The 25305-nt window shown below is 38.3% G+C and overlaps 1 protein-coding gene across 1 annotated transcript in view; it reads left to right on the top strand.

The window, feature by feature from the left end:
• COL25A1 (collagen type XXV alpha 1 chain) overlaps positions 1-25305 on the top strand; it is a 460694-nt gene that overhangs the window by 263476 nt on the left and 171913 nt on the right. The window contains exon 5 of the mRNA XM_069540662.1: positions 21823-21840. Within this exon, the coding sequence (XP_069396763.1) occupies positions 21823-21840 (18 nt within the window). The remainder of the gene's footprint in view (positions 1-21822; positions 21841-25305) is intronic.

The raw sequence follows: 25305 nt of genomic DNA, 5'->3' as shown, positions 1-25305 counted from the left end.
GTTTTGACCTTTTCTTAGAGTCAATAGGGGATGGCCTCTCTTTGTCCTTTCGTCCCCAAGGTAGGTGCCATTCTACTATTCACAGGTTACAGAATCAAACAAGTCCCGTAACCATATCCAGAACAGACTCAGGAGATCTGTTTTAACTGGCTTTTTTATTTGTATCAGTCTATCGAACCCTATAATTGTGCTTGACTGACAGAGATATGATGTTATTGTTGGTAGCATAGAACCCTCTGAGGTGTGAAATACAACGCCATGGTGCAGCCTGTTCTGTTCTGTCCACCTTCAACAATTGTCAGCTCGATTTGAAGCCCAGAATCTTGTTGACAGATGAATGAAGCAGACTTAGCCAAGTTAAGCTTACAATGCTATTTCTGCCAATGTGGTAGATGAATTAGGAAAAGAAATCTCTATAGAACTTTTAGATGAGAAACTCTGATATCTTCACTTTATACGGAAAAAAGACAATATGACTTTTAAGCCAATAGTAAATCTTTTCCAGATACTTTCATAACTACAATTTATAATAACTACCTAATATGCGTCACTTTACATACCAATTCTCATTCTAGCCCTGTGAACTAGAGATATATTATACCCATTTACAGAGGAAGAAACCGAGGGTTAGGCAGATCAAGTAAATTAGCCCACCCAAGGATTCACATTTAGTAGGAGGCAGAATTGGAACTTGAACACAGTTCTGTCTCTCTTCAAAACCCATTTTCCCCCCATATTTCTACAAGTTGTTTTTTAGGCAGGTAAGCTTGAAGTGTTACCAACTTCTTTGCAAGTATCTTCTTTGTTGTATCTTATCCTACCTATTATCTAAGGTTCATTTTAGGCTTTACTTAGCTAGCTGTGGACCTTACATCTTGTATGTGATCTTTCATATTGCTCTTTACTCAAAACACACTTATAAATCATCTAATTTTCATCTAACAGAAGTAAATTGTGTGGAGATACGAGCTTTGGCTCTTGAGTTGAGAAAACTGAACATAAAATTGTAATGGAGTTTTTCAGCAAATGTTCCTTTAATTGCTTTTGCTATATTCTTGCTTAATTATAAAAGTATTTTGATTTCTGTTTGGGCTCAAAGAGTGTGCTTTTGAATGTGTGGTTACTGTTCTTTTTTTCTGTAATAATAAGATATCATTTTTGATGGAGGGAGAAAACCACTCATCTTGCAGGAAACGGTATCACTGTAAAATACCAAGATGGCTCGATAATTTCAGATGTAGTCACCATAACAAAACAGATAAACAAACAAAACAAACCTGGAGAATTAATTTGTGTCTAATGGCTGTTTGGGAACAGAGTTATAATAGAATGACCATAGGTTGTCACAGGTGGGTAGTTCATTTTGGAACCCTTCATACAGCTTTGTGTCCTGGAACAAAAGGTAGAAAAAGGGCCATAACTATAATTCTTACATAGAACAGATTCCCCAGTGTCTTTTCACATCTTCTGTTTTGAGTGGTTCAGTGGTTCAGGCCGTGTTTGAACATTGCCGTGTTCAGTGGCAATTTGTTTCAGTGCTTCTTTTGATATTGTTTACGTAGATTTAGTGCCAGATTAAACAGAATTTTGGAATTCTTGAAGGGGCAGAGATAAAGGAAAAATACCCCGCAAACTGAGATAAGTAAAGGTGTTAAAGTAAAAAAAGAAAAAAAAAGGAGGAGCAGAAGGAGGAGGAAATAGACATACCAAAATATTGACAAGTTTTTGCAAGACTATTCTTTCCTGTGGTCTATTTCTGGATACCATCTGTTTTAGAATGACTGTAGCTGTTTTAACAGACAAACTCTGAGATGTTACTGGCTTACCACAGTAGACACTGATTTCTTGTACATGATGAAGGGCAAGACTCTGGGGACTCTGCCATCTTCCATCTGTGTGTTCTGAGGTTACCCTGGGCATAGGCATACAGCCACTGGATAAGATAAAGAAAGAAAGAGAATGGACAGTCAAGTGGGAGGATTCTTTCGGCCAGCACTAGAAGTACAAGAGTTTATGGTTTATATCACTGCTGACCACATTTCTTTGGCAAGTGTCAAGTCACATTTTCACACATAACTGCAAAGGAGAGAGTGAAGTATAGCTGTGGGCTTAGAAGAAAAAGTAAACAAAATTGGTGAACAGCCAATCTCTGCTATTCTGTTTGGATATAATTCCTTAAGGAATTGAGAGAACCAGAAATCTCCAACGAGATGTGTACAGGTATGTCACTTGGGGAGTAATGTGACCTCTGACTTTGTAAAATGTTAGAAAAGAAAAATTTCATCAAAACTGTTATCACTAGAAACTTTGAACGAAAAAGAAAAGGGAAAAGAATTTTTTTGAAAAAGTGCAACATAGAAGTTAGGGAGTGGTTTGTAAGAAGAATAAAGTATGAGTACCAGGCTAGGAGCCTCAGGCCTTCCAGGTTACTTCATAACTTCATTGATAATGAAGGCTTTTTGTCTTTAAGCACTTACAAAATCTTCAAGCATCAACAGACACTGCTATGGCTTTCTCTTTCTTCTTACTAGTTCTCATGCCACTGAGTGATTTCAATACCTTGTATTGGATCCAGGGTGATCATCTCAATTGGAACAGCTCTGGTTATCTTGTTTCATATTCCCAATTGTCTCATGTGAAAGTTTAATTTTTAATAATGCTTCTGTGAAAAAATGACATATTTTTAGGGTCACTTTCATAAGGTTTGAAGAGGGAGCAACTGACATTCTTATAGTGGGAAACATGATTAAAACAAAAAAGTGAGTTTAGGGATGAATCCTCTCTTCCAAAGAGCTAAAAGAGCGTTTCATTTTACACTAAAAAATAAAAAAAGCAAAACAGGTAGCACAAGGCAGTCAGAATTATTAAAAATGAATCTCTCAGTTTTAAAGTCTTTGCTTTTGGTTGCTGACTGGACACCTGCATATTTTTCTAATATCCAGTCTGTGAACAAATGGAGTGTCATGTCGCTTCTTCCTGTTTGACTTTCTTGTGACCAAATACTTAGTTGTGTGGCTGAATTCCTAGGGCGATCTGCTTATGCAGGCCTGTAATGCCTTATGGGACAAATTAGGGAAGTCATAATTATATGACTTCTGTGGATTTGTGAGGCAATAACTAGCCGTAGTCAAGAAAGCCACACTAAAATAAAGTGCTATGAAAGAGCAGTTTGGACACATTTTTGAATGTAAATATTTTGAACAAAGTCGAATGAGTGACTTAAGGGTATATTATTGTTTCCTCATGAATGGCCAAGCATCTAGTAATCTTCGGCAGCATGTGATTGCAGAGAAGACCTCAATGTCCCCATCCTTCCAAACTAGTTATGTAAAATGCTATGGTTTCCTCTTACTCAAAGAGTGGCTCCTGCTTAATTTCTGCTCATTTAGACACCGTGATGTTGGCCTACATTTGGCCTAAATTAACTAAGTATGAGTTGTTTGCTCTGAATTGAGTCCTGAACCATAATATAGAAAGAATTTCCTCCTTTAGTTATTAAATGAACTTTAGTTCTTGCTTTGGTGGAATTAAAAAGACATCAAGCCTTGGAATCTGAAGTGGCCCGGGTTACCTAAATGTTCTTATGGTTTTTTTTTTTAGTCATCATGAATGATATTTTTAATGCACTTTTTATCTTCACAGTCCCCATGCTTTCTTAAGATTTACTTAGGATTAAAAAAAATAAAGCTTTTTCTTGTTTCCTTACTTGCTAAGGAAATACACATATACATCTCTAGTTTGTATTTCTGCAGAATGTCTTATTAACAAGTATTTCTATATGCTCAAAGAAATGAATAAAGGATGGAATCATGGGATAAAGAGGCAGGAGGGACTTAAAGTGTTATTAATAATTAGTTCATACAGTTATCTAAAATACAGTGCCCACTTATTCAATGATTCATTCATCAGACTCATATGGAATGCCTAATCTGTGCCATGCCCTCTGCTATACATGATGGGGATACAATAGCAAATAAACATAGCCCCTGTCTTCAAAGACCTTAGCGTCTACTAGGAGCAAAACAAAACAAAAACATAGCAATATCATGTGAGAAATATGCTCAGGATATGTCGAGGTACAACGGAAGAACTACAGCGGGGTTAATCACCCAAATTTTGGTGGGGAGGGGATCGGGTTGCCTCTGGATCTAAGTCACAGTGTTGTCAATGTGAAAAGTCTAAGTTGTGCAGTGTTTTCATGGAGGCTAGTTGTTCAAAACCTTTGAGATACACGAAAGAATAGCATTTAAGAAAACTGCTTATTAAGGTTGAAATGTAAAGTTCAAGGAGGGGATGAGGAAGTAAATAGAAAGCAGGGATTGGGGTAGGATGTGGTGAAGGACCTTACATGCCATGCTAAGTAATTATCCTAAAAGTATACAATCTGAAGGATTTAAGAAGTGGGGTAGCATGGTCAGACAAACATTTTAGGAAGATCACTCTTGCTAAAGGATAGGAGGAAGACAAAGGGGAAGAGAGAGATGGTTAATATATTGTTGCAGTTACTTGGGTGAGAAATAAAATGACCTGGAGAGATATAGAGAATGGGATAGATTCAGGGTGTATTAATGAGGTAGAAATGGCAGAATGTGTGACTAGATGTAAGGATGGGGAGGATGGAGAAGTGGGGGTGATTCTCAGGCCTTGCTCTGGGGAATAATAGTGCAGACCATGGGATAGAGACTAAAGAAGGAAGAGCAGATTTGGGGAGGAGATGATGCTGAGGTTTGATTGGAGCCCACATCCAGACTGAGGAAAAGGACAAAACGGACTGTCCAGGGACTGAGGTGATCAGGAGTCAGGAGGTCCAGGGGGAGGGAGCCTGGGCTGCAGACCAAACCAGAGAGGCAAGGGGCTTGCTTTTCCTAATCCCAGCCCCCCTGCGCTCTCCCCTCCTCCTAGCTTTGAACCGGTTACATTTTACAGTGCTCTGTGGAAGGAGAGTAGAAATAGGAAAACTGAGGCATCTGTACAAAGCGTCTGAGTCACCACTTCCTTCCATTAATGAACAAATGAAATCCATATTTGTGTAGCTAACCCGCAGAAAAAGGGGGAGAAGGTTTGGCACGCACAGCAGAAATCCAATCTGGAAACTACAAATTTAAAAACAATTATTTTAAATTTTATATCACAAACTTCCTTTTGGAGGCTTCTGTTAGCTACATCTATGTTAGGATATTCTTCTGGGAGTAGAAATATAAGGGCTCCAGAGCTTTGCTGCCCAGAGCCATGGAGTTTAGAGGACACATGAAAGCATATTTTCGTCCTGTACTGCAGACACCATCTTCTGTTCTGATATATCATTTCACTCAACAGGAATAGACACACACAGTTTGTCTCTTGATTTGCAGTTTGGGGAACAATTTCAACTCGCTCCCTCCCAGGGCACATTATTAACAACCAACTGGCATACAGTTTCAGACTTTTTCGCAGGTGAGAGTGAAAACTGAAAGAGTGGATTAAAGGGTTCTCTGCAGGCACCCTGGATAATTTATCGCCCTTTTGCTGTAATGGCTGGATGGATATATCTTTCTCCATATGTAGCCTTTCATTTAGACTTCTAATCAGTGGTAAAGAATAAGAACTGGTTTTTAAAAACCATCCCTTGGAGTGGAACTAATCAGCTTGTGGTTTCCCTTCAGATAGTCTCACCATTATCCAATATACCCTCTATATCCTCACATAGGAAATGACCTAAACTTCCACTTCCAGTTGTGCGGATTATTTATCCTGTTGCCCCCCTCCATCTCCATCCAGCCCTCTACTTTGCATGTTAAAGTTAAGCCTCTAATCATTGAATCTTCATGTCTGGAAAGTTGATCTGGCATCGCCATTACATACAAACTTACTTTGTATCTTATACGGCGTGACTTGAAAAGAAACTATTTTGAACTCTTGTATTGTTTACCGGTTTGAAAGTTGTGTGAAAGATGAGGATTTATTCCTTTGCCTGACTGGATCCCCTGGGCTTTATTTGTTAAGAATGTTATTTTCCCATAGGCATTAACTCCCCTATTTAGAGGAAAAAAAAAATCCTTATTTAGCTTCAGTTTGGTAATGTTAATAGAGTTTAGAAGGAGAGACTTTGAAGGGTGTAACCAAACTGAAGGCGATTTCAGATCGTTACAACATTTTAAACAAAATGAAAAATTGCTTGACCTTGTACCAAATATTATAATCCATAAGAAACTCATACAGAAATTATATATTTCCTATAATATGAGGTTTCCTATATGCATATATTTAATCAAAACCACAAGGCAAATGAATTTGGATTGGGAAACCTCCTGCTATTCATCATTGTGAGGAGAAGAAGCTTTTATTTTGTTATTAAAAAGTATCATTAAAGGGTAGACAATTTCTTTCACTCCTATTCATTTCTGTAACTTCCAGTACTTTGTAAATACTCTAATAACTAGAGCACCCAGATCATTTTCTAGGCTTGTGTTCTGTTCAAAGTAAATTAAATAGGAAGCTTTCATTTTTTGTAAATTATTATTGGAAATTGACCCGAATCATCTCTCTATCGCAGTAGGAACTCAATCTATTGCCCTAAAGTACAGTGATTACCAAGATGTGACCTACTTTAGTACTTTCAGTGATTTATAATATCCTTTTATATTGTCAGTAAATTAGACTCCATAGACAATGTAAGAATTTCTTTTGGGAAGAGTTTTGATAACAGTCAAAGGGGATGGTTTATATTAGAATGTTTCTTATTTGGGGACTTGAAGTCAGCATCATTTCAGGTGTGAAATGTTTCCTTGCTATATCCTGCTTTGCTCGTTGACAGTAGCTACAGCAGGTGGCTTACTATTAAAATCAGCATGATAAACCTCTTAGAAAATGACATCTCTTTTGTTACATATTTGTTCCCACCTTGTCTCACTCTGTGCTGGCTAGCCTTTTAAATACCTTTGCATACCAAGAATGGTATTTAAAAAGCATCCTAGATGACAGATCTTCAAACTTCTTACTTTTAAAACTATAACCAAAGCTAGTGGAATGTTTGGCTTTATCCACCAAGGGCATCATATGAAGCCCAGTAAATGAATGTGTGTACTTACGTAAAACTAGCTCCTTGTCTAACGTCCAAATATATATGTGATGGGATACTAAAATAATAGTGAATTATTAAAGTTCTTATATTTGGCATTTATAGGCTTTTAATTTATTTCTAACAAATTTAGAAATAGTTCATCTGTAACAATTAACCAGGATATTGACTCTTCATTCAGAATGTTTTGTAGCTCAAATTTTTCTAAGTAAAAAAAATATATATTTTTAGAAGAAGGATCTTTTCCTGAGATTTTTATCTTCAAATTATGGAAAGTTTCAGAGTGCATAAAATATGAAAGTTATAGAATTTTAGTTGGTGGGAACCTCAGAGATAGAGTCCAGATTTTCTCTTTACTTTTTAAATTAATTAACTAAAAGTGGATCCCAAACATGAATTTTAAGGAAGATGTTGTCACACTGACATAGCTGTTCTGCAGTGATGAAAATGGGCTTATGAATAATGGCATACAGTATGTTCTATCTAAATTAGTTCATTTCCAGGAGGATGTCTTTTTTTTTTTTTTTTTTTTGCGGTACGCGGGCCTCTCACTGTTGTGGCCTCTCCCGTTGTGGAGCACAGGCTCTGGACACGCAGGCTCAGCGGCCATGGCTCACGGGCCCAGCCGCTCTGCGGCATGTGGGATCTTCCCGGACCGGGGCACGAACCCTCATCCCCTGCATCGGCAGGCGGACTCCCAACCACTGCGCCACCAGGGAAGCCCTGAGGATGTCTTTTAAAATACTCCATGTTTTAAAAAGTTCAACTTATCAAAGTCATGTCACATCTGTTACAAAGATTTGTCTGTTGCTGATCTACAGCTAACTAATTTTCCAGAAATGACACTTCTCATAGTTTATTGTGTTCTTATTATTATGGCACAAAACAACATCAAATGTGTTTCCTGAGTGACGCTTAAGATGAAGTAGCCATGTGCTTTCTGTTTTTGCACATGGAGGTTTCAGTTTCTTAAGAGGAATAAGAACTTTTAGGTAAAGATATCTTTCAGGTTTCAATCAGCCATAAACTTTTACGTTTTTGTTTTTTAAATATTTGTGTGGTTAAGAAATAGAATAACACCATGAAGGCAATCTATTTCCTACTTTTAAATAATATTGTCTTCTAATGACTTGAATTAAACCTCAAAACTTTGTTAATCTTTAATTACTTGTGTTTTTACTTTAATTTAAATTAAAATAGAGTTAAGAGAAAGTTTGAGAATCTGCTTAGTATCAAGTTGAAGTATTTGAATTATTGGCATTATTTATAAACTTTTTTTTTGCTTTTTTGGATTCAGATCTTATTTAGATAAGATTAATGTTTATGCAAGTGAAAGAATAAAAACTTATTATGGAATGACATGAGACGGAATGAGATGTATGTTTGTTATAAAGGATATTGCTGCAAAAACAAATTCGTTTTCTTCCCTACAAAAGTTAGAAGAAAACATGATTCTACCCCATTGTTAAATGGGTTTGATATTTCTCATGATTCTTTATTACTGTGGGCTCTTCATGAAAGGGAGATGATGAAAAGAATTTAGAACTCTGGGAAATGTCTACACCAGGAAATAGGCAGGTGAAAACTGTATTCTCTAGGATCACAAAGCAAAGAGGTTTCAACCGTATTGTTTCCTTCAAAAATTTGAAAATGAATCATGGTTTGGTTGAACTGCTTGAGCTCTCTCTTCTGATTGGCACTGCCTTTAACTGTGCCTGCCTTCAGTCACAACATGACTGTACAAATAAGGGGGGCAGATTCCGTTGTAGTACAGATCGTGCATGTGGGAATAGACCCAGGAGCTAAAGGAACCCCAAACTGCACTACACCTGCCCTCTAACATCAGAGAAAAATCCTCCCTTTGGCTTAATGGCAGAACCAGGTCCCTCGACTTCCTTTGTGAATAAGGACAGTGCTGCCTAACTCTCATGTCCTAGTTCATGCTTCATATACCTATACTGTGCATGTGCGTGTGCGTTTGTGTGAACTCAAACTTCTCCCTGAGCTCTCCTTTCAGTGAGAAAACAATACATGGCTAGGGTTTGCAGTTTGTCAAAAGCTTTGAAGAGGTGGTTTTAGCAGACTTTATTTCTGCAGGTTTGTACCACCTCTCTACCCCTTTAGGAAGGACCTGGTGGGTTAGCCTAATTTACTTCATTCACACCAATTATTAATGCAAGCGTCTACCTGGGCCTACTTCCTTTCATTTATACAATTTCAAGGATGGCCAGTCAGCATGATCCAAGGAGGACATAGAACCATTCATGCATGGGAACTTGTGCTTTATTCTCTCCCCAGTAGGCTCCTAGCATGCTGCGGCTACAGCCCATGGAACACCATCTTCTACCTGTCAGCAGTTATTTAGAATCATTCAGAAAGAACCTGCTAAGCCTCATCAATGGAGGTAATTTAGCCAGTGGCTCTAAAAATGCTGTTACATTCCCTGGCTCAACTGAGAACATTCATATTATAGAAGAGCTGAATGTATTCAGTATACGCTTGGTAACATTACAGTCTCTAAGTTCGTCCCAGCATCACTAACTGTATAACGTTATCTGTTAAATTAAGGTAGTTTATTTTTCAATACAATCATTTTTATCACAGTGAGAAGAGAGAATTTTAACTAGTTTGCACAATTTAAGCCTTTGTCAGAAGGTCTTCCAGTTGCTTGGGAAGATAAAGCCCAATAAAATGTGGGAATCTGAAAATGTATGAATTTCTCTGTGTCACTTGTGACTGTGAGTTCCCCCGTTGAAGGGTCCATGCCTTATTTTTCCTTGTTCCTCTGTCACCACCACAGTGCCTGGCATTTAGTAGGTTGATTGAATAAAAATTCATATAAAGAAGAACTTTTAAAAATCAAATATTTAGTATATGCCTGCCACTGTCCAAGATGCAGTATAGCATAATAGTTAAAAAAGTATAGGCTCTGGAATCTGACAGACCTGAATTCATATCTCAGTATTTCCCCTTACTAGCTGTGTGATCTTGGGCAAGTCACTCACCCTCTCTGTCTCAGTTTCCACAACTGTATAATGGGGCTGATAATGGTACCTAGTGATGTCTGCAAAACAAAAGGCACAGGGCCTGGCTTATTGTATCAGCACCATAAGTGTTAGCTGTTCAAGGAGCATACCATTTAATAGGAGAGGTAAGATACCAATAGCCATAATTTAAGGCAGAATATAATGTCATAAAAGAATTAAGAAAATGATCTGTGGCTATTCAGAAGAAATAAAGTTCCTATCTGCTGTGGGAAAGCAGGCAGATCTTCTTTTTTTTTTGCGGTACGCGGGCCTCTCACTGTTGTGGCCTCTCCCGTTGCGGAGCACAGGCTCCGGACACGCAAGCTCAGCGGCCATGGCTCACGGGCCCAGCCGCTCCGCGGCACGTGGGATCCTCGCGGACCGGGGCACGAACCCGCGTCCCCTGCATCGGCAGGCAGACTCTCAACCACTGCGCCACCAGGAAGCCCTCAGGCAGATCTTTGAAAGAGATGAAAGCCCTAAAGCCTGGATGGGATTTTGACAAGCGGAATGGACGGGAGGGCACGCAGGCTGGGTGGATAGCAGGAACAAGGTGTTTGAGGGGCCAGGAGCCTGGAGCAATCGGGGGCCATGGGTCTCTCCAGAGGCTGAGCTGAGAGCTTTGACTGCCAGGTCTAACTAAGCCTTGATTTGGTCAGAATGAGATGTCATTACCTTTGATGGAGCAGAAGTGAAGCTTCTGAAGCTTCTTGAAGCTGGGTCAGTTCCTGCTGGGACTGCCTGAGTCCTCCAAGTGCCATATTTCTCCCTCTGACATTTCAGCAGCACTTTGTTTACGTAGCCACTGTAACCCTTAAAGTTTTGTGACTTGTTTGGTAAAGTTTCTTTGGCCTTGTTACAGAAAATGTAGGAATGGGTGAGTCATGGAAATTCTATGGTAGCTCATCATGAACAATGTCTAGAAACAAGAATTATAGGTTAATTCAGTCTTTTAAGCAACATATTTTGCATAATTTCTCTATACTTCCAAAGATTTTTGAGTCCTTATTGAATAAATATAGATAATATTATCTTTATTATTGTTGGAGTGTATGTTATTGAAATTGTATTCCTGCAATTAAGCCTAAAGAGATAGGAACATAGCTAAAATAAATTAAAAGTATGGCTTAAAAAATTATTAAAACATCACTGGTTAAAAACTATAATAAAAGATTACACCAGACATTCTACTAATTGAACTTATTAAAGATAACCTACTGGGTATATCACAAACATAATATGGAATTCATCTGACACAAAAAAATGGAAAACACTCTTCCACAGACCTCCTATATCCCCACTTGCCTCCTTAACAGATTAGGTGTCTCATTCCATCATTATACTCATGCTCTTGTATATATACACCTGTAACTCCTCTCCCTCTGTCCTGGCCTGGGGAGACCTCAAACCTACTTAAATCCAACTCACCCTCTGCTCTGCACCTGCATCCGCATAGCTGAATACAGATGGAGAAAAACAACTCTGCTAACTGGTCTCATTTTCAGCTCACAACCACTAATCTCAAGAGGATGTGTGGTGCTGTCCATGTCTGTAATCCAGTCCCTCTCTAACTTTCTTAGCTATTTCAAACATTTTTCTTGCTCCTGAATCCTCCAGCATCTCCTTCCCATTTAACTTTGTTGAAAGTATTGTTTGTTATTTCTCTGAGAAAATAGAAACCATCAGAATATAATTCTATACACTCCCACCACCAAATCTGATAATTTACTTAGATCTGTACCCGCCTTTCCTCCTGCCACAAGGGACGAACTGTCCCTGACCATTAATCTCTACCACTCTGCTGAAACGTTCTTGTTAGGGTCACTGATTACATTCACCATGACAAATTCAGGGATCAGGGTTCCTTTTAAATTTTACTGGACCATATTCAGCACAGCCGATTGCCCCCTGCTTGTTGAAACCCTTTTCTTGCCTATCTCCTTGCTGGGTATCACTCTTTCAAGGTACTCCTCCTACCTCTCTCCTTCTCAGCCTTGCGAGTTCTTTTACTTCTTCATGGTCTCTAAATGTCGCGCTGGAAGGTTCGGTCCTTGAACCTTTTTTCCTCCTTATTTACATTCACTTGTTGCTAGGTGATTGCATATAATCGCATGGTTTTAAATATTATCTATATGTCAAAGGCTCCCAGATTTATATCTCCAAGCTGGACTTCTCCTACGAACTCTAGACTTGTATATCCAAGCATCTACTCAACATGCCCACATGGGTCTTTCACTCATCTCCCAAACATGTCCAAAACCAAATTCTCCAAAGCCGCTCCTGTTAGCCTTCAGCACAGCAGTAAATGACCTCTCCTTCCTTTAGTTGCTCCAGTCAAATCTTGGAGTCACTCCTGACTCCTTTTTTCTCACACCCGGCGTTCAGTCTATCTTCAAATCTGACACCACTTTCTTCACGATATATGCAGGATCTAACGATTTTGTCCTCTGCCGCTACTATCCTGGCCCATCCCATCATTTACATTTTACTTGGATTATTACAAAGCCTCTTAACTTCCCTCCATACTTACACTCTTGCCTTCTTACACTCTTTCCCCCACAGTGAACACTATCCTTTTCAAATATAATTCAGATTATGTCACTTCTCTGTACAAAAGCTCCTCTCGAAGGCTTTCTATCTCACCCCAATTAAAAGCCAAGTTCTCATCATGACTTACAAAGTTCCACATGACCTGGATCTTCCACCTCTATGACTGCACACCTTGCCCCGTTCCCATCGCTCCCTCCACTCCAGACCCACTGTCAGTGACTGGAAGACTCTATCTCCTTATAGGGCATTCCTCTTGCTATTCCTTTTCCCTCTTTTCCTCTGTTCCTTCCATGACCACCCTATAAAATGGTACCCTCCTACTCTACTCTCCTTATCTTCATATATTTTTCTTCTTAGCCATTATGGCCACCTGCAGCATTATTTATAAACATTCTCTTACAGTCTGTTTCCCCGCACAAGCAGGTGGGACTTTGTTGGCAGGGACTCTCTTTTGTTTATTACATTTACCATATTCCTAGTACTTGAAGAATGGCTGGCACACTGGAGTGGCTTAACAAATATTGATTGAATGAATAAATAAATAATCAACCTTATTTTTCCCACCTCCAGCCCACACTCAGAAGACTTCTACTTGAGAGTGTCTTGAGGTTTAGGGCTAGGAATACTTCCATTTTCTGCCCCTATACATCCAAATGAATCTGCATCTGTCTTCACTTTCTTTCTCCTCTTCTTAGACAAAAGGATACCCTTTCTCCTCACCCTGATTCTCTGACACCACTTCTTTTTGTGTTCCCTTGTATATTGATTTTGCTCTACAAGCCATTTCTTTCCTCTCAGCTAATAGTTTTCTGTCAGTCTGCAAACATTTTCAAATCCTTCCCACCTACTGTGAAAACAAATAAACAAAAAACTTTTCTCCAACTCTATATCCCTTTTAGCTACTATCCTGTTTCTGTTCTTCCCTTTATACACAGATACTCAAAAGAACTGTCTACTGAGATTGGCAAAGAGTTGGTACACATGCTTTCCAATTTTTGCCTTCTGTAGACATTGCTGATTAATCCCAGTGCCATTTCCCAAACTCTATAACCCAACCTCAGAATCTTCTTTTAACACATTATTCCAGGTGGCCATTCGCAACCAGAGTTGCCACTTGGTATGACACCTGCTTGCCACCTCTGGAGCTTATTCTTGTCTTAATTTTCTCACCTCCCTGTTCAAACAATTATAATAAATATTCTGACTTCCTAATGGTTAAATGCAATAGACTCTTTCCAATCCTCATTTTAATTTCTCTTTTTGAAATTCTCTCCAGTATTGGCTTTATAAACTTGTGTTTGTTGTTATTGTTTTTAATTCTTTTCCTCCTCAGTGTCCTTTGGAGATGCTCTTCGTCTCTTTCCCCTAAAATGTTTATCTTTGTCTACCCAGGGATTCTTGACCTGGGATGAAGGATTTGCTAGAGAATCCATGGATGGACTTAAGGGGTTTGTTGTGTGTATACAAAATTAAGTTTTTCTTGTATGGATATTTCTAGCTAGAGCAGCTATAGCTCTTATCCAATTCAAAAGAGGATTAAGGATGACTGCTACCTGTTCCTCTGGGTAATCTTGCCCAAGCTCATGGCTTCAGCCGCCAGCATGATACAAGTGAGAGCACGAAAGGGTTCAAGTCAGAAAAACCCATGTCCATATTCCAGTTTCCCCTTTTTGAAGCTGTGTGACTGGGAATATTACCCAACCTCTCTGAAACTTGGTTTGTTCAACTATAAAATGATGGAAATGAGCCCTAATTTGTAGAGTTATTGTAACCGAGATGTCATTTGTAAAGCCCCTGGTGTCTTGTGGTAGTCAGTAAGTGATAGCTTCATGAGGCAGTCCTAAACACCTTGGTCTCTAAAGCACACAAGCTTCTCAGCTTGCAGAGCCGCTCTGCCCCAATTTCGTGGTAGGTTTCCATTTTTAGGGTTCTGTTTCACTGGAGCAATAAGCATTATGCAACTCACACGTTATCAACTTGCTCTGCTTTTATTAATGCATTTATTAACACAAACATCTAAGACAGCCGCAGAGAGCACTAAATCCATTTTTTTTTTTTTTGCGCAAAATTTAGAAAATTGAAATTGGGCACTTATATAAATTTTAATCAGACTGAGAGATATTTATAAATTGGCTTCCAGTATTTATCTGGTGCAATCAAAATAACACACTTTCAAAGATGTTAATAAACATGGCAGAAAACAAATTATTCATTATATACAATTTAAGAAAAATTGGTTGGGCAATAAAAATGGATTTTGCATACTTTAAAATATGTGTGTTTTCAAAACAGTGGAAGCTGAGCAGGTGTCTCTACTCATGTGTATTCCATGTATTTATTGTATCCTATTAAACATATGTTTTTAAACTTATTTATTTACACCTTCCTGATTCCATGCCACTTGGTGAAAAGGCTTGGAGATGTAGTATGTTTTAGAAGTTTGATACACATTTATATCCAAAAGCATAAGTCCTTTAAATCAGGGTCCCCCGGATCGGTACCGGTCCGTGGCCTGTTAGGAACCAGGCTGCACAGCAGGAGGTGAGCGGCGGGAGAGCGAGAGAAGCTTCATCTGTATTTACAGCCGCTCCCCATCGCTCGCATTACTGCCTGAGCTCCGCCTCCTGTCAGATCAGTGGTGGTATTAGATTCTCTTAGGAGTGCGAACCCTACTGATTAACTGTGCATGTAAGGGATCTAGGTTGCACGCTCCTTATGAGAATCTAATGCCTGATGATCTGAGGTGGAGCTGAGGCGGTGATGGTAGCGCTGGGGAGCGGCTGCAAATACAGATTATCATTAGCAGAGAGGTTTGACTGCAAAGAAACCATAATAAATCAATTGCTTGCAGACTTATGTCAGAACCCTATCAGTGAGTGACAAGTGAAAACAAGCTCAGGGCTCCCACTGATTCTGCATTATGGTGAGTTGTATAATTACTTCATTATATATTACAATGTAATAATAATAGAAATAAAGTGCACAATAAATGTAAGGCACTTGAGTCATCCCAAACCCATCCCCCCACCCCGGTCTGTGGAAAAATTGTCTTCCACGAAACCAGTCCCTGGTGCCAAAAAGGTTGGGGACCACTGCTTTAAATGGCTTTATAAAATAATACAGCTAAATCCCAAAACCCAAATATTTTGCCCTGCAAAATTGCAAAGATTCCCAGCAAACTCAATTGAGCAGGGATCCCCAGTGTACATGGGGGATGCTTGACTCTAAAACTATAGGTGGTGCTTGACTCTAAAACTCTCCTGCCCCTGTCTCTACCCCAACCCTACTCCTAGAAATGATGTGGGGCATACACAGAAGGTGAATTTAAAAACCTTACTTATTGAATTTTAAAGAACAGTTTAAGAATTTTTCAGATTCTTCCAAGTAACTAAAAACACCCTGAATTGGGAGAAAGTTTGAAAATGGAATTCAAAATCACTGACCTAGATCTTTGAGTGAATGAATCTAGTATGGAAAAAATTTGACTTAAGGTTCTGTTTAAAAGTTTTCTGCAGTGGATTAGGTATCGTGCTAATAAATATTTTTATAATCAAGACATGAGGCTAGTAAAATTTTGTGAAGTCTAGAAAACTCTAAAGATAGAAATAATTACTCATAATTCCACCACCCAGAGATAACCACTATTTTCATATATTTTTTATCTCTTCCTCCCTCTCTCCCTTTCTGTTTCCTTTCTCCCTTCCTTCCTTCCCTCTCTTTCTTCCTTCTTTCTTTCTCTTTCTCTCTTCATATACATAGATTTACAAATATATGTCTGAATAAATACATATGTGTACACATGTAGAATTATATCCTAGAAAATATATATAATCTGTATTTTATATACTACAATATCAATAAATAAAATGTATGAAGTTTATAATTGGAATAACAGTGCATTACCCATGTTGTATCATAAGGAATAATCATAATAGTCAAATATTTATATAGAAATATGTAAAAACTCTTTATAATACCAAAAATCAACCTCAGTGGAATATTAGGCATCCAGTACAATTTAATATTGTAAATTAATGCATAAATGGAGTCTTTATCTTTCGTATGCTCTGTATGTGAAATTTTTAATGACAAAAAATGCACATGATAAAATTCTTTACTTTTCTTATGTTCCCATTATGAACATTTAATCATAAGAAAGCTAAAAATAGTATGGTGTTAGAAAATATAATAATGTTTTAAAATTATTGTGGGAAGGACTTAATTGGCTTAAATATGAGTAAATCTTTAAATAAGTCATGTTATTTATTTACAAAAGGCAAATATCATGGAAGAAATCTTCCAAGTTTTGAATGAATTTTTGTTTTCTTTACATTGAACCCCACAAAACCATCTCCACGTTTGCTCTCGCTCTCTTTCTCTTTCAAATTAAAAAAAAGACATCCACCAGGCTTGCGACTATAGCTATTTATTTTCCTCTTGAGTAGAATATGACTTTTCCTTCCCAGAATTAAAACCGCCAAGGATTAAGTATTTCTCGAAAGAAAACCTTAAATTGAAATAGTCTAAGTCATATTATGTGACCGTGGCTAAGGTCACATAATTCTTATTATATTAATAATAAGAATTATTAATATCTATCCTGTAGGGTAACAACAGGCGATATAAATTATGAACGTTTGTCTCAGTCAAACGCGTAGGAGTCTTTGGAAGCATGAGCAGCTTATAGACGTTGGGAGATTATGCAGTCTTTGCAAAGCCTTTTTTTTTTTTTTTTTTTTTTTTTGCGGTACGCTGGCCTCTCACTGTTGTGGCCACTCCCGTTGCGGAGCACAGCCTCCGGACGCGCAGGCTCAGCGGCCATTCACGGGCCCAGCCGCTCCGCGGCATGTGGGATCTTCCCGGACCGGGGCACGAACCCGTGTCCCCTGCATCGGCAGGCAGACTCTCAACCACTGCGCCACCAGGGTAGCCCCTGCAAAGCCATTTTTTAATTAACACACATAAACTGTAATGCTTTATTTCTTCAATTGCTTTCCTCTGTAGTTTAGCATTTGCATATTAATTTGTTTTTAAAATTAATAGACACTTCTTATCTAAATTTGCGTTAGTTGAATGACTTGTTGGTGTTGGTTTTATAGCCTACTTTAAATTGCCATGCTATAATTGTGGAGCATTTTATAATTTACAAAGTAATTTGATATAACATTCTCAGTTAGATGTGGAGGTTTAATCAAACTAGGGAGTGATTTTTCTTCAAGATAGCACTCTCATGCTTTTTGTTCTGAGGCACATATGTAGGTATCTAAATCCTCCTCTGATGCCTCTGCAGGCTTCTGCCTTAGTTCCATCTCTATTATCTGAAGAAGATTCCACTGAGGGAGGAGACTTCCTCTTTGACATAGAAGTGTTTATTCTGCAGTGAGCAGAAGCCAAGAGATTAAGAAGCTACATTTTGGAAATACAACCCTGTAATGTAAGGATGGTCAGCTTTCTAATGGTTCTCTAAAAATATTGTAAATCATTTTTGGATCAGTCAAAATATTCTCACCTTTCAGTAATTCAGTGATTGTTTCTGAAGCACCTTATAACTTGGGCACTGGGGTATTGGGAATTAAATGTGAAGCGAGGATGAGCAAAATTCCTGCTTCCTGGCTGCAAGTGTAGAGTACATCTGTTCTATTTACTGGCACAGACTTTAGGTCAAACTGCGACTCTTGAAAGGTTAAGTGATCCCATTGAGATGGTTCCATGGTAGGATTCCTGTTGGTCCTCAGAACCGCTGCCACCAGAATAATCCCGTTGCCACTCAAAGTTCCTGTGATGTCATTCTAAAGCTTTACCTGGGTGCTTACTTCAGGTGTTATTTTCTTCTGAAAAGATAAATAAGCTTGACATCTGAATATGTGAATTTGAGAATTTCAAGAGATAATAAAGTTATGGTAATCATTGTCAAATGATCTTTTTAGACAGGCAGGGTTCCAAAATGCAAAATCATAGACATTATTATTTTGAAGTATTTTTTCTTTCGATTCAAGACAATGAAATAAATCTGAATCTGAGGGTACTAAAAGCGGTAGTAAAGGTTGAGTTTCTTAACGGTGAGTTTCTAAGTTATTGAAGTGATTTCTTTCTAATTACCTTGAAGCAGAGGTAGCACCTTTTAGAGTTGCACGAACAAGACTAATCAAGTTTCTGTAAGTGAAGGCAATTTTATTTAAAATGTATCACAGTAAAGTAAATGTATCACAGCCCTCAGTCACCAGGGAGTTGCTGAGATGCTCTTCTTGGGCTCTTGTCTACTCTCCCTCTATGCTCTGCTCTCCTGCGGGGGAAGCTAACACTTCTACACCCACTGAAACCACTCCTCCATCACTTCACTCATTTGGCCAGATGGCTCTACTACCATGACTACAAGACTCCAGCTGCTAGACTGTTTTCTTACAGGTATTCTGGGTGTCTCCTAGTGAATAGTTTGTTATATCACATGCAGTGAGAAGACTTGGTGTAGGCAGTCCTGGAATCCAGTGTACGATTTGTAAGTCTTACATTGTGTAATCCACATTTTAGGGAGCGTTGCCAGATTTGCCATGTTGTATGCATCGTTTTTCTGCAAAGCCTCTCTACCAACCCACTTCCATCTCTCTTTTTCACGTTCTCCACCCTGCACATACACACATACATGTACACACACCAAACACACCTGAAATTCATATCACATGTTAAGGTAATCTGAGTTCCCTGGTGCTACACACTTTCCAATGCCTATGTAAAAGTCAACTTTTTAATCTCACTGTCATTTACTATTTGTTCTCACTATCATTAACATAAAATTCATAATACAATGTATATTTGTATATAATAACATACAAATTTATACACACATTGTGCTAAAATCATTTGTTCAATGTAACGGCAGAAATGCCACTTTTTAAAGGCAGACAGGAAAAGCCTATAATTTGTAAAACAACCATAGGAGTAAAAAAATCTCAGCAATGATGCTAAAATATATTCCTTTGAAGAAATTCTTTCTGATTTTAGAGAATCCTGTTTTAGTTTTTACAAAAAAACCCAAAAAGCAAAAAATACCTAAGACACGTAATGTATTCTGAGGTTCTTAAAAAGATGCATGTTCACATTTCTGAGTTTGCATTAGTTTCAAAGTTTGGAAAGATCAGAGGCTTAAAGTATCCAGAGAGAGAGTGAGAATGCAAGTGCGAGTGAGCACATACTATAATTTCATCCATTACATGGATCTGGGAAGATCCATATTTACATGGAGGTGAACAGCCCTGCACTTGTAGGTTCTCCATGTTTAGAGCTGATGTTAGGGCTGTCTGTTGCCCTCAAGAAGCTTTTTTTTTTTTTTTTTTAATTTATTGTTGGCTCATTGGGTCTTTGTTGCTGCACATGGGCTTTCTCTACTTGCAGTGAGCGGGGGCTACTCTTTGTTGCGGTGCGCGGGCTTCTCACTGCTGTAGCTTCTCTTGTTGCGGAGTACGGACTCTAGGTGCACAGGCTCAGTAGTTGTGGCTCATGGGCTCTAGAGCGCAGGCTCAGTAGTTGTGGTGCACGGGCTTAGTTGCTCTGCAGCATGTGGGATCTTCCCGGACCAGGGCTTGAAACCTGTGTCCCCTTCATTGGCAGGCGGATTCTTAACCACTGCGCCACCAGGGAAGCCCCCTCAAGAAGCTTTGCTGGCCTGGTTTCTGTACAGGTGTCAGTTGAGTGGCTGGATGCCTGCTGGTCCTAGGTCTGCATCTGGAAGCAGAGATTCACACTGTGGCAGCCCGGGAGTGGCTGGGAAATTTAGTATCCACTCACGCAAAGAGTGCCCTGGGGCCACTGTTGATCTTAGCAAATCTGCATATAGCTGTGAGTTTAAACTTCCAGGGTGAAAGGCAAAATGGCCTGGCATGAACTTTGGAATCAGCTTTGGGTTTAAATTCTGGCTTTTCCAACTACAGGCTGTGTGATTTTTAGCTTATTTCTATGAGCTTCAGTTTCTTCATTTATAAAATGCAAGGCAGTCATAAGGAATAAACGGAGTAACATATCCAGAGTTGCCTGGGACTCAGTAAGGAGTGAATGAATGGTATTTTCTTTCTCCGTCTCCATCACTAAAGAGTCAGGAGTGGGGTGAGTAATATCCACAGTAACTTGGTGTAGCTCCCCTTCCTGGTTTGATCAGATAAAATCTAGCCAACCACATTTTCAGACAAAGCTCTTGGAAATCATCTGTTTTATCCCCAGTCAGTAAGAAGGCAAGTACCTAGAGAAATTCCAAGCCTGGAGAGGGACTGAGAGAGAAAGAGAGTCTTCTCTGGGAGTTGGATTAGGTCCGTGCTTTTTTGTGTAATACCCAGTGGCATACAGCTGATAGAATGAGATTATGCATCATTTTTTTTTTAAGATTCCCTAACTTGGTGTGAACTTTTTCTTTCATCTCATCTTACACAAAACCCAACTGCAGATTTTAAGAAGGTGATATGTAATCAATACTTTTATTCACAGGTGATTTTCCTTTAGTGAAAAGCATTTGCAGTTATGCTGCTTGGAAATTTTTATCAGCTTAAGCAACGAAAAAGTAACATTCAAAGTAAATCCGATTGACCAGAGGTTACATAATCTATTGATTGTATGAGGAGTTATGATGCACTTTAATTGAGCCAAAGACCTCTCATATCTGCTTAAAAATGCCCTTAGGCTAGGTTATGCAGAGCAAAAGATAGATGTTTACTTTTTTTAATTGACGTAAAATATTATTGAAACAATGAGATATTTAAAGTGTCAGTGAATTCTAAAACTAAAATATCTGCCTCTTTTTTCTTCACTTTGTGCCATCTCTGAACATGCAGCTCATAAAAATAGTCTGTGCTAGAGGACCTTCCCTTTATGTAACCCACTCATTATTATAATGTGAAATGTATTTCACCTTTTGCCTTCTCTTTCTCTATTTTAATTCTAGAGCATACGAAAACTCTTGAGTCATTTTGGAATTACACAAAACGACCATAATATCAAGATTTTAGATAAATAGCATAGAGTGAAAATATTAAGATATGACATAACTTTTTAAAAATCACAAATGAGATTTGTCAGTAGTTAGGTATTATCTTCAGAAATATTTTGAAAAGATATTCAGAACTAGTTTAAATTTTGGTACTGAAACTATTCACTTAAGAAACAATTTTGTAATTCTTTTTCTTTTTTTCTTCTTTTCAATTTCAGGGTCAGCCTGGTCCTGAGGTAAGTGAACTCTTTTTCTTCTAACAAATCAATTTTAATTAGGATTTTCCCAGCGTGGAGGTTTTTCTGCAATTCTTTTCAAAGGATATAAAAAAGTTATGAACCAGTAATCATGACACCACACAGTAGACCAAATATTTCCCAGGAGTAAAGCTTCAGGGCCTCTTAAGGGTTGTATGAGCCACATCAGCTGTTGGACCAGATGGCAAGTTTAACAATGTACTATCATATAAAGCAAAACTCTTAACTGATCTGAGACAGTGCCACAGGACTTTCATGTAAGATAAAATGATTTCGTAGTAGATGTCGGGTATGAACTTGTTTGCGTGAAGTACTGATTAATCATTACTATTAATGTTGTAAATACAAACAGACTGATTATTTAGATTGTGATCCTACCAGCTACTTTTGATTCATTATAGACAGATATTGAATTCGTTCTACATTTCAATATAAACTAACTGCTGAAGATATGGTTTATAATTAAATGTGAATGCACTCGACAGACAGTCTTTCGGCCCTAAATCATAATGAAGAAAATGAGGAAATATCAGGGAGGGGGGGAATGTGTAAAAAGATGAAAGTACAAAAGAAGGGAGTTGTCAGAAATGAAGAGTCAGTAAAAAACAACAATCTCACTTATTGCGCTCAGTAGGGATCTAGAGAGAAGGAAATGCCATTATTAATGTTTCACCTTTAACACTATAATACCTGTAAATAACATAGTTATTTATTGAGTTCCCTTTACGTCTCTTTCCCCTCGATATACTAAATGTTATTTCTGTCCTAGATTATTTCGTAAATAAATGATTTTCATGATATCTTTGTTAATCAATATCATAAATTGTCTATCGTGTGCTAATTCTCATACTAGACCATGATAATATTATTTATAGTTTTTGTGAGCTCTGAATTTAAGGATGTCCAACGAAATAAACAAAAATGCCTTCAGGAGAACAGTCCTTTTCACACTACTCATGAGAAATATCTTGAAAAGTAATTAATTTATATTCACATCAGAGAATACTCTATTTATAATTTTCACTCTTATATTCTAAGTTATCTCAAGCTAATTATTGGAGGGAAAAAAACCCACAAAAGAAAGTTGTAGTTTATTCCCTAAATTTGAAACTGCTGCATGACAATGAGATGAAGACAACGTAAAAGGGGCTTTGCATGCTTTATTTTATTTAATGCTACAATAGCCCTGAAAGTATTATTATCCTAGATCTAGATCTAAGAGATATGTATTTTTAATCCCTTCTTATTTTGTATATATACATATCTATATATATCTGTGTGTGTGAACCTATAAGAATATATATATATATATATATATATATATATATATATAAAAAATATACTCATATATAAAACATATGAGGAACCTGGGAGAGACAGTGTAGAGCTTGCCTCAGAATCTCCCCACTGAGGGTAGGGAAATTGATGCATTTATGCACTGATCTCCCATCCTTCATTGGTAAGAGTTGTGCCTGGGTGTTAACTCCCTGGAACTTCTGGCCTGCCCCAGAAGGTACAGCACACTCCAGCTACTCGAGGATGCGGGAAGCAGTAGGAACATACGGGACCTTTATTCTAGCACCGTCTTGGAGGGAGGCAGTGGTGTGTGTTGGCACCTACATCTGCTACAACATCCAAGTGCAAGTGTCCTATAGACAAAACAGAATGGAAAACTCAGATATGGATATAAAGAGGGAAAACTGGACAAAAAACAGCATTAAGAGCATATTAAGTAATGAGACTTTAAAGAGGATAACTGTAAAAGGAAGGACATGGTCATAATAAATCTTGACTACACAGCCACAGTGAATGAGCGGAAGAAAGATGATAAACCAGCACAGAAAGCCAAGAATGGTCAGAACCAGGAACACCTATGGATGGATCACTGTAGCTAAGATTTGAAAGTACATCATGGCACTTCAGAATACCTTCACAGCAAGCCTTTTTTTTTTTTTTTGTGATACGCGGGCCTCTCACTGTTGTGGCCTCTCCCATTGCGGAGCACAGCCTCCGGATGCGCAGGCTCAGCGGCCATGGCCCACGGGCCCAGCCGCTCCGCGGCATGTGGGATCTTCCCAGACCGGGGCACGAACCCGTGTCCCCTGCATCGGCGGGCGGACTCTCAACCACTGCGCCACCAGGGAAGCCCTCAAGTCTTATATTTACTGTGGCTCTTCAGAAAAATAGTCTACCTAACTGCCTATAATTGAAAATTTTGGAAATTTTGAAGGAGGATAGGACTGGCATTTTCAAAAGGTGATCTGCTCTGGTTTTCCTTCATTTTGGCTACAATTTTGCTTTTAGTGGACACTCAAGTCACATGATCATTTCTTCCAAAATGCCTTCCTTGTGTCACAGCAAAAGGAAAGCAATGGATTCAGGAAGGATAGGTATGAAGGGAAATGAGAAGACAAGAGATACCCTCACACTGTCTTTCTATGCCATGAAAAATAGGCAGAGTTTTGTTGTTATGTCCCCAAGGAAAAGTCTGACCTACCTCTTATCCCTACATCATTATAGTATTTTTCAGAAGAAACTTCCAATTTTAGATTTTAAACTAGAGAATTCTTAATGAAGTTCTCATTTAGTACCAGATGATTGGTTAACTTTGTTCTGCTTGTTATTCGTATGCAAATGTTTATGTCAATGAGTGTTTTCTTGCATAGGTTGAACATCACCACCTCATCTTATTCACATTGTTATATGATGCAAAACTCTTAGACAGTGAAACTCAATTCTGCTTCTTCGATATCACACATCATTTAGTAAGGACTTCCAGAGTAATAGGGTTTTATTTTGCAGACCAGTGGGAAAAAGGGAATATGTCTTATAATCAAAGAGTTCTGATCATCTTCCTAAAATTGAAGACAGCTTGGCTGGACTTAGCTTAAATTGCTAAAAAATTGCAAAGACTAGAAAGCTGAATAGCAGTGAACACTGTTACAGTGACAGTATGAAATTGAATACGAAAATAGGCCCTAAGGAAGAGAGGTAAATCTATGTGTTTACCTAAATGGGTGAGAAAATGGTTCTTGATGAGGGAAATGAGATGGTGAAAGGATATTAGAAAGAAAAAAAGACAGTTCTAGCAGCTGTGGTTAAGATGGGAAAAGAGGCAGGGGAATGAATGGGGAGAATATTGCTGTGAACCCACTGAATCAGAGGAAATCAAATTCTTGGAGAGGAAAAGGGATGGGTTAGAGTAAATAATGTCACAGAGACTTGAAAAAATGATTGGGTAGAAAGAGAAAAAAGAACAAATGGCAACAGAGAGTAAGGAAGGGAAGAAAGAAGGGAAAGAAATTAGAAAAAAAGACAGATGAACATTTGTATTTCAACCTAGAGGTAATGGGAATTATTCAGGGGGTGGGGCAAAATTAATCTATTGACATGAAAGTCACCCTGATACTTTTTTCATAAATTCGTATTAACATAATTCATTTC

The sequence above is a fragment of the Delphinus delphis genome, chromosome 5 (genome assembly GCF_949987515.2).
Source record: "Delphinus delphis chromosome 5, mDelDel1.2, whole genome shotgun sequence".
Classification (NCBI taxonomy): Eukaryota; Metazoa; Chordata; class Mammalia; order Artiodactyla; family Delphinidae; genus Delphinus; species Delphinus delphis.
The sequence above is the reverse complement of the archived record's forward strand: the minus strand, read 5'-3'. Positions and strand labels throughout refer to the sequence as shown.